Source organism: Glycine max, chromosome 17 (assembly GCF_000004515.6).
Source record: "Glycine max cultivar Williams 82 chromosome 17, Glycine_max_v4.0, whole genome shotgun sequence".
NCBI classification, from domain to species: Eukaryota; Viridiplantae; Streptophyta; class Magnoliopsida; order Fabales; family Fabaceae; genus Glycine; species Glycine max.
Window position 1 is genome coordinate 15,467,002 of NC_038253.2, and position 10,966 is coordinate 15,477,967.

General features: G+C 32.6%; 2 protein-coding genes across 2 annotated transcripts; one reads left to right on the forward strand and one right to left on the reverse strand.

The window, feature by feature from the left end:
* Positions 1 to 476: 476 nt before the first annotated feature.
* Positions 477 to 2,459, reverse strand: LOC121173807 (uncharacterized). Its single transcript, XM_041011027.1, has 5 exons — positions 2,256 to 2,459; positions 1,636 to 1,707; positions 995 to 1,036; positions 822 to 900; positions 477 to 686 (listed from the first exon to the last, which is right to left on the reverse strand). Exons 1-5 carry the CDS (start codon positions 2,457 to 2,459, stop codon positions 616 to 618), a joined length of 468 nt encoding a protein of 155 aa, XP_040866961.1. The 3' UTR covers positions 477 to 615.
* Positions 2,460 to 2,681: 222 nt separating this feature from the next.
* LOC100779319 (F-box protein SKIP2) lies at positions 2,682 to 4,694 on the forward strand. The gene has a single exon (XM_003550949.5). The coding sequence runs from the start codon at positions 2,758 to 2,760 to the stop codon at positions 4,375 to 4,377; it is 1,620 nt and encodes a 539-aa protein (XP_003550997.1). The 5' UTR covers positions 2,682 to 2,757; the 3' UTR covers positions 4,378 to 4,694.
* The last annotated feature ends 6,272 nt before the right edge of the window (positions 4,695 to 10,966 follow it).

Genomic DNA, 10,966 nt, shown 5'->3' on the forward strand with positions numbered 1-10,966 from the left:
ATTGTTAGCTTTTGAATTTTGTAACTTTTTTATAGACAGATTAACACAAACTTATATATGTTAGTTTTCAGCTTTTTGAATTGTGTAAATCAATCTATATATACATAGCTAATCAATGAATAAATAATGAATTTCACCCATCAATTCTTCTCCCTTGCTTCATTTTTACATGGTATAAGTGGATCCTAGGTTTTTTCAGCATGGCTGACGCTTCCCAAAAAAAAAAATACACTATTTCAATTACAATTCTATAACAACATAGCTAATTAAGTCTGTTTGAACCAGAATCATTGTTTAAAGAATGTTAAATTCTATCTTCATTTCTTCCACTTTTTTCTTCTACCAAGAAAGGTCATTAAGGCCATGTTTGTTTACTGTTTTCAAAAACAGTTTTCTATTTTCTAAAATTTATTAATCCCTTGAGCACATTTTTTAAAATTTGTCCCTTGAGCACTTGAACAAAAGAGAATCAAACATGTCCAAAAAATTTGTTACTCAAAAGTCATAACAATTTATCCCACTGTTACTCTTGCTACTTTTGATCTCAATCAGCACATGCTAGAATCATGGATGCTACACCATTAGATCGCCAAATACAAAATAGATCCAACCTTCTCATTTTCTTGTAGTTATCTTCTCTGCATTTTGAATCTGGAGACCGGTTTTGAAGATTGAGAACCAGAATCCTGTGAAGGTCAAACTCGTGATTAGTATATATACAAGTCAGTGATGAAACTGCAAAGCATCATGTATAAAAACCATGTTTATCAAATATTTTTATGGGAAATACTACCACATATAAATCAGTAAATTAAATCTACCTGTGATGAAGTTGAACTTTGTTCTCTTGCAGTTGTTTTGTATATTTTCAGCATCCTCTATAATAGAGCCTGTAAAAGCCTGCAGAAAATATTTATTGGACAAAATTATTTGTTGCTGCTTGTTACAGGGCATCAAGACTAATGAGCATAAAATATCCGAAGTGTGAACACACCTTGCGAGTGTCAAATAATGGTTGTGAAGCTTGGTGTTGAACCTGAAAAGGAAATAATTGTACATGTCAAGGACCAATTCTTCTGAAATCAAACATGCTGTAAGGTGAAAGCACCCGAATAGATTTCAGTGAAGTTATTTGAAACATTTTAAATCACTGTTCAAGAGTAATGATCAAAGCACAAATTCCTCCTGTTTTGCTTCCGTACAACCTTACTCTAAAAGATATGCTTACTAAATTTCTAATATCAAAATTTTGTCTTCATTAATTCCTAACTCTAGCTTTCCCATCTAAAAGCTTTTAACTTGACGCCCAAGTATCCTCCAATTAGATTACAGTCTTGCCTCTTGTCCTTCAAAACTGTGTTATGCTATGGTTACAAACAAGTTAATACAAATGGTGATACTGATGATATATAACCTTGTGGAACAGGCTCATAAGGAAGCAGGGAATTTAGGGATACCAAGAACCACTCTAGTAAGTATTATTTTAAGAGAAAAATAATAATGCTGCATGTGATTTCCAACTAGAGAACAGACATTAGTTAGTTATCTCAAAGCAAAGCAAGGCAAGGCAGTATTTCCATTTGGTTCTAAAGCAGCATAAACCACTATGCAACAAGTAGAGAATTAAGAGGGAACCTTGATCAGTTTTTGATCCCGTAGTTGCTTGAACTGGCTTTTCCTTAGAATGAACAGGATTCTTTTCACTCTCTGCTAGTTCAGACCCAAAGGGAAAATTAATTTCACAATGGATGCAAAACAACAGCCACAGAAAATGAGACCTATGTTATTTAGGACTAACCTCTGACCCTATCAAACTGCATTTTGAAAATTAGAATGCAAAAGCACGATTAATTCTTACGCTAATGAGTTACATAGCATACTAAACAACTTTAATGCTGAACTATGATAAAGGAAGATAGCATGTTACATTCAACCGATCAGTTATATCTTCTTTATGAAGCTTAGCAGCTGTTATAATTTTATTATTACTCTGGTCCAGTAGTTTACTTTGATGAACATCCTCTATAGAAAATGAGTTATGAGATATCACAGTGCATTTTAAATCCTAGTACTTCGTTTAGTTTTAATTTAACAAAAAATATAAAAACAAATTAAACCGAAATAATTTATTTTAGTCCATAAATACCCTTACAAAAAACTAAAATGAATAAAGAAAGAATTCAAAATTCTCTTTCTCTTTGTCTTTTCAAAGTATCTGAAATCATAATGAGAACATCCTCGTAAAAGTAAAGTACCCCAAGGACCAGGTCCAAGTCAAATTTCCCACTTTCATTGTCACCCCATGTTAAAGTCGTAGCAACGTGGTTCTTGGAACAAGCCACAATCATTGTTAACAAGACAAGAGATTCGAACACCGAACCAAGTGGTCCCCACCAAAAGTAGTCCCACTCCCACTCCCCAATTTCTCCATCGACAAGGCCAAACCCAAACAACAACATCTAACCTACATTTTTTTGGTTCCTTACGCAGTCCAATCAAACGGTCCCAATTGAACGCCCAACATCTCACGCTAGAAATCATATTAGAATACGGTGCACCAAACCACACGTTAATAACCCCCCTCGTCCATCTTGCGGAGACGACACGCGCTTCACCCTTTGACGGGTGAAAACATTGAAAAAAAACCTATGTACTATATGATGCCTCTCTAACTCCAGTGTCCCATGCGCTAAGATAAACACATACCTCACAAAAACGCTGCGTTTAACATTATCTTTATTTTTTTCTTCTTCCCCAATGGGACAAGCACCGTCCACGCCGGTTTCGTCGCCGGACCTGAGTCGCCGGGAAATTTTTAACACCGGCCACGCTGATTTCTCCGACGAATCCATCGTCGGCGGCCGCGACTACACCGCCGACATTCCCGACGAGTGCCTCGCCGGAATTTTCCAGTTTTTAAGCTCCGTCGATCGGAAAACTTGCTCCGCCGTGTGCCGGCGGTGGCTGCGCGTCGACGGCGAAAACCGACAGCGCCTCTCCCTGAACGCGAAGGCGAGCCTGGTTGACTTCGTTCCGTCGCTCTTCTCGCGGTTTGACTCGGTCACGAAGCTTGCCCTGCGGTGCGACCGCAAGTCCGCGAGCGTAAACGACGACGCTTTGGTCTTGATCTCGCTGCGGTGCAGGAATCTGGTGCGGCTGAAGCTGCGCGGGTGCAGGGAAGTCACGGAGCTCGGAATGGCCGGCGTCGCGAAAAACTGCACGAATCTGAAGAAGCTCTCGTGCGGCTCGTGCGCGTTCGGCGCAAAGGGCGTTTACGCTTTCGTTAACAACTCCACCGTTCTCGAAGAGGTTTCCATCAAGAGGCTTCGAGGGGTTGAAAACGGTAACGGTGACGGCGCGGAATCGGTGCCTCTTTCCGTTACTTCCTCTTCTTCGTTGAAATCGATTTGCCTCAAGGAGCTCGTTAACGGCCACAGTTTCGCGCCGTTAATAATTAACTCGAAGAAGCTTGAAACGCTCAAGTTGATTCGGTGTTCAGGGGATTGGGATGTGACTCTGGAAAGTGTTGGAAAGTTGAATTCCGGGTTGGTTGAGATTCATTTAGAGAAGGTTCAGGTTAGCGATGTGGGACTTTTGGGGGTTTCCAAGTGTTTAAAGTTGGAGTCTTTGCACCTTGTGAAAGCACCCGAGTGTTCCGATGTGGGACTCTGCCAAGTTGCGGAGAGGTGCAAGATGATGAAGAAGCTTCACATCGATGGGTGGAGGACTAACAGGATTGGGGATTCTGGCTTGATGGCTGTGGCCAAACACTGTCCTAACTTGCAGGAGCTTGTGCTGATTGCTATGTTTCCTACCTCTTTGAGTTTGACTGCGATTGTTTCTAGTTGTCAGGGTTTGGAGAGGTTTGCACTTTGTGGGATTTGTACGGTTGGGGATGCAGAGATTGAGGGCATTGTGGCAAAGTGTGGGGCGCTTAGGAAGCTTTGCATTAAGGGGTGCCCCGTGTCGAATGCTGGGATTGCGGCTTTCGCTTCGGGGTGTCCTAATTTGGTTAAGCTCAAGGTGAGGAAGTGCAGAAGGGTTAACGGTGAAGTTGTGGAGTGGCTGCGTGAGAAGAGGAGTCCTCTCGTGCTTAGTATTGATTTCAGTACTGAAGTTGAGGCTTTGGATGGAAGTGGTAGTGATGTTGGGCCTCAGGAAAGTAGCACAGCGTTTCCTCCGATCGACACGACACAAGTGTCCTTGGTTGATGATGCTCTTTCAAGCAGTAATAGCAGCAGCAGCAGCAACAACAACAACAACAGATTGTCTATGTTGAGGAACAAGTTTGGATTTTTGGCTGGTAGGAATTTGATGCCATGTGCCTTCAGAAGGTGGGCAAACATTGATGATATCTCCAGTACCAGCTTTCAATGATCCTTTATTTTGTAAGGATGGTAATGCATTCTTGCCATTTTCACAATGTTTGTTGGTTGTGTTCTCATTTGTTCAGTTACATTACATGTATGTTCCTTGAAATTGTTGGTCTCTGAATTATGTTTTCCTACTGGGGTTGGTTATGGCGGTTGTTATTATGTTATAACTATGTGTAGCCAGTCATTAGTCTGTTAGCTTCATTAACTGGTCTTATTCAGTTTGTTATTTTAATGGTCGATACCACATTTTTGGTTATGAGTGCATATTTAACGGAAAATAGAATAAAAGCGGATAAAATGGAGTAGAAGTTACTTTCTTATTGAATGATTCTAAGTCTTCCTACTTCATCTTCCTATTGATCCTCTTATTTTCTTGGGTAGTAAATATTAAATGTGTTTTATATTTTTAAGGTATTAAGGAGTCGGAAAAATTGTAAGAAGATGTAGTACAAGGATGTAGCATTACTCCTTTCCTATTAGTTGTAAATTTTTAAGATTAAATGAAAAAACAAATGTGGTTCGTACTCCCTAATCAAAGACGAAGTAAAGAGGATATAATATTGGATGAAATAATCCATGTATATCATGTCCCGTCCTAACCCATGTTAAACAATCTAAATAATGAAACTTGCTATTATTCAATTCCATTCTGTCTTATTCCATTCCTTTCCATCAATTTAAACACGGTCTTGATTTTCTATCACGGGAGGAAATTGCATAGTAGACGAAGTGGAGGACCATTTTGATTGACAAACGTCGTGTTTTAATTAATTTCTGCCTTGTGAGACTTTTCTAATTCTAGATTTCTAGACATTGTGATGTATTTATAATAATATAAGCATACCTACGAATTCAAACGCGTATATATATAGCTATTTATGCAAATCTTCCAAAGACCATGCTTAGACTAGAACGGTTCTAAGTTCTAACCTTAAATCGATCGGTGAGAGTTAGAAGGTGACGATGCCTTAAAATGTTTGTTAGCTTAAAAGTAAATCCGACCATGATGATAAGGAGGATCCCAATCATCTTCGATTAAAAATAATTGGAGAATTTTCAATTAATAAATTTTTAACTATCAGATTAAATTGAGTGTTGAGATTTGACCATGTTTTCAATTTAATTTTTTTTGTTTTTTAAAACAGTAAAATGTCTTTGGTTCTATCCACGACAACATTGGAAGAATCTTGACAATTCTTTTCACTGAAACGGTGAAGGAGAGAGCAATCAACCTCTTAGTAACATCACCAAAGAGGTCATGAATTTTGTCAAAGAAGGAGACTGTATGTGATGAGACCCACTTTAAGTTGTTGAGTCAACTCGTTGAGTGAGTGATCCAACTCGGAGCACTGAGTCTAGAGCTCAACGGCGAAGATGAAAGCATCCGCGATGGTGGGTTGCATGTGGAGCCGATGGACGAGGAAGGAGAGTGCGGAGGGAGAGAAATGAGAGGGTGGAGGTAGTGTTTAGAGCCACTCCATCGTGAAAAATTGAATTTTAGTGGTTCTTAAAGGTTCTTTGTTGTCATGTGCGTCTGTTCTCCAATGAAACACGTTTACGAAGAATGATTACATGAGAAAGATCAAGAATCAGAAACATTTTGGAGTGAAAAAAACTATATAGAAACAATATTGTTGTTTTAAAAATATATTAAATTGAACACATGATCAAAGCTTAGCCTCTAATTTAATCTAATGATTGAAAATTTGTTAATTTGAGAGAATCTGGATACAATGATAAGGATCTTTAGTAAGAGGTGGTTAAGATGCCTTTTTTGTTCCATAAATCATCTATCTTAATTCTTGTGGAGATTACTATAGTAGTTGTGATTATCTTGACTACATGTACCCAATTACCTAATTTTTTACAGGTCCTACTCAATTAGTTAATTCAATGGTGGATACCAGATTTTAGTTATGTTTTTTGCATGAAACTTGCAAAGTGGTTGTTGTGTGATTTTTTTTTTCTTATTCGTAAGAGTTGAACAGGGTACGAAGAAGTTTAAAACACTAAAGCATTTTGTACAACCAATTGAGTTAAATCTCTTAGTATCACATTCATTGTCAATGCAATATTTTTTTTTATAATCTTTGGCTTATGAGACTTTTCCCTAATTCTTGTCCCTGTCACTATGCTCTCAAATCTCAATTATAGTCGTGTGAATATACAAACTGTAGCGCGTATGTACCTTATGTGATCGAGGGAATTTTCGTTTTTTTTTTCTTTTAATATATGCATTATTTGATTTTAGATGTTGTGAAATCTTTTATAAACCACTTTGTATTTTGAACTTACTTAAAAACTTAGTGAGAGGTATGGACGTCACTCAATCATGCAAGATTAGTGTGTACACTAATTTTATTCATGGTCGGTTTGGCTTGTAGTTTCGCAAATCATGATCTATTACAACACCACCTTTTTTTTAACCAAAATATCTCCATGAATTAAATGATGTGTTTAGGATAATTGCAAAAATTAAAATATTTCAATAATCAATTATGGTTATATATTGTTATAATAGATTATAATTAATACTTAACTTAGCTGCAGTTAATTCCCAATGGTAGGATAGTTAATCTAGACCCTACACAAGAATCATCCCGTGCTTTTTGAGCAACTCCAACTTGCAGCAGCCTCACAAGAATCGTTCCTCCAATTACCCTTTTGCAATAATCACAAAATAAAGATATGTCGTTGAGCGTTGAATTTGTTGGAATTTTTTATTGCAATGATTAATGTGGTATAATATTATAAAATAATTATATTAGTTATTTATTATTAGTAAGAATATTAGATTAACATGTTATAAGAAGATCATAATCTTCGATATATCAAACTGTCACACATAGTTTTTCTTCTTTCCATATGAAGAGTTGGAAGGTCTCATTGAAGAATAAAAATATTTTGATTTAAGAAGAACCATAATGTCATTGTTTGTGTTCATGATTGATAGCTGCAAAGATCTTATAACGGTTGTCGAAGAACGCTTAGATCAAGAACCAACTACGAATTCAGGTATCTTATCTAATCCTTAATAATCAAATATGTTATAGATTATAAGGCTTTGGGGAAGGTTATAGACTTGTGAATTTTTAGCTTTAGTATAAAGAGTAAGGGTTTTTTTTTTTTTCGTAAATACACCTTCTCTTTCGTACTTTTTCCCAATCTACATTACTTTTCAATTTAATTCCCAATATACACTACTTGGGACTTTCTCTCTCTTTTTTGTTTTTTTTTTAATTTAAAATATTATAAAATATAAATATTATATTATATAATTTTTTAATTGGTTTTAAAATTACTTATTTATTAAATTAAATTTTATAATTTTGTTTTTTTAATTTTTTTTAAAGAAAATGATATTATTAAATATAATTATTTTATTATTTAATTTACTTAACATATTTTTTAGGTGAATATTTTTATTTAAAATCTGAATTTTCTAATATAATTATTTTTAATATAATTATATTACTAAATATAATTAGTTTGTTTATGTTATTAGATTTAATTAAAAATGAGAAGACTTTTTGTTTAACAATTTATTTATAGAAGAACATTATATTGCATTATCAATCAAATACTTAAACGATTACACTTGGCTAAGGAAAAACTTAAGATGGAGATATATTAGGACAATTGTTTCTGTTATAACCATATTGTCGGTAAATTTCACACTTTTTCTACTTTCTCGTTCATTTTCTTCTTCATCTCAGTAGTAGAAATGTGAGTTGAAACGGGACAATCTTTTGCCGTCCTCTTTCTCCTTGGATCGGGACCCACTGATCTTGTTTATATTCTTACCACATTGATTCGGGTGTGGCAGCAAAAAATAATTGCTAATTAAATATCTTTAAAGATATTTTCAATATATTTTTATTATAAAAAATAGCTCATATTTAGTAGTTATCAGTATTTTTTGGATATTTTAATCTTTTCTTTTCATATCTGCAAGCCATAAATAATAAAAATATAAATTCTTATTACTTAAGCCAAAAATAACTGCTAAATAAATATTTTTAAAGATATTTTCAATATATTTTTATTTAAAGATATTTTCAATAAATATTTTTAAAGATATTCTCAATATAGCAGTTACTGCTCTTTGAAATTTTACGTCTATTATATAAGATAGATGTATCAATTATTTTTTTACTGTGTTTTTTAGTTTATTTTAATACTACTAACTAATTTTCTTATTTTTTTTAATTAATGAACATAACAAAAAAATATCAACAGCACATAAATTTAACTACAAAAGTACATACAAAGTAATTAAAATATTGAACTCTAATTTTATCCAATTTTTTTATTTTTCTTTATCTGTATATTTTTTTCTTTAAAAAAATAAAAAAAAATTATAAAATTTAATTTAATAAATAAGTAATTTTAAAACCAATTAAAAAAGTTATATAATATAATATTTATATTTTATAATATTTTAAATTAGAAAAAACAAAAAAGAGAGCGAAAGTCCCAAGTAGTGTATATTGAAAATTAAATTACAAAGTAATGTAAATTGGGAAAAAGTAGGAAAGAGAAGATGTATTTACTAAAAAAAACAAAGAATAAGGATTAAATATTAAAGATATTTCAACAGGTGATATCAGAATAGGTATCCATTTTTTTATTGTTAGGATTTAAGTTTTCCTTTTGATAAGGTTCACTTGGATGGTTTTCATGTGCAATTCTTTTTTTTTTTCTCAAAAAAAAAATATATTAAGGGGTTGCTTTTAGTATTTGGTTTTTCAAAAGATTTCTTTGGAATGTTTCTTCAAGGATTTGACCACATCATGTTTTTCATAGGGTCAAAGAAAATTTATGTAAAACCAGAGACATTAAGGCAATATGGTGAGATGCGATTCTATTTTATTTACTAAAGATTTGAAAATCATTTTTTTCTAAAGATTCAGTAAATGGTTTATGTATTGGCCATTTGTTTTTTATAAGGAAATAGTAGAATATGTAGGTAAATATATTGTATATATAATTTACGGATAAATTATTTATTTGTCTGATTAATATTTCATATTTATTGCTATAATGATTAGGTGCAAATTTAGACATTTCTATTTTTTTATATCTGTAATTTTTTAATTAAATTGATTGACACAATATATTATCAAAGTAAGTTCTTTTGTGAAGATTGATTTGTTTAAAATTATATAGATGTTATTATGAGATTATTTATGTGAATAGTGTTCAGACCAAAGAAATATACAATTTGATCAATTAATAACATATATGTGTTGATAAATATATGACAATTATAGAATATTTTTTATGTAAATAATAATCGGTCCAAGGCTATTATTTGACAGAACTAATTGTCAATATTTGATCGTTTCATTAAGAATACCAATTACAAATTGACTTCTATGTCCAAAGACTATGAATTAATGTTGTACTAGATATCTTATGATGGGTTAGTTATGTGAAATATTTACATGTTTTATTATATATATTTTATATGACTTGTTTGTTATTTATAAACATGTTATATATTAGGAATAGTTCTTTGTTATTGATGAAACAAATATATGACAATGGGATTAATGTATGGTTTGTAATTTTATCATGTATTTTTTTAAGCTTCAAGATAAAATTAAGTTTTTTTCCACCACACAATTTCATTATAATGTGAAATTGATTTTCTTGAGTAATAAAGATATGTATAATATATTGGTGATTCTTATTTTATTGTATTATAAATCTTTTTGAAATCTTGGAGATTTAGTTTGGATTTAATGGCCTTTTTTTTACTACATCCCATAAATAAAGTTATTTAAGATAAAGATTAGCCACTTGATTTTTTTTTATTCCAATATTGAGAAATTAACGTGAATGAATTGGGATATATTGTATTAATTTGTGATCACGTCAATGATTTGTGGGTGAAATTGAATATAATTTATGAGATACTTTTCTTACTTAAGGATTGCTATGCAGTCATGTAATTGCTAGATAGTGATATATACATAATTTTGAGTTTTGGGTTTATGTGTGAAATGTGAAAATTTAAGATCTTTTATTTTTTTAATTGTCTAGTATTTTTTTGGTTGGATTAATTGAAACATGTTGTCAAACTAACCTTTGTTGCATAGGTTAATTTGATTGGATTTTACATAGATGTTGTCCATGCAAATTGTGTTCGACCCAAAGGAAAACATAATTTGACCGAATAATTATATACCTGCGATGGTAAATATGTGGTGATTATAAGGATTGGTTTTCCATGTAAATAATGAAGTATCCAAAAACGATAATTATTTGATGGGATTTATCACCAAATTAATTTTTCATGTGAACAATGGAATGTTCAAAGATAATAATTGTTTGATAGGACTTATCACCAATGTTTGATCATTGCATTAAGAGTATCACTTGCAGTTAGTCCTTCCAATCCAAAAGATTGAGAATTAATGGTGTGCTAGGTATCTTGCTTGGGTCTTTAAATTTACCATAAAGATAAATTGTGCATAGTATGTTTATTGCTTTCTCATTAATAGTTGTTGCTACTACTCTTTTTTTTCACTACTCATATTTTTTGGAATCTCAAACGTGCCATTTTTAAAATGAGTCAATTGAGA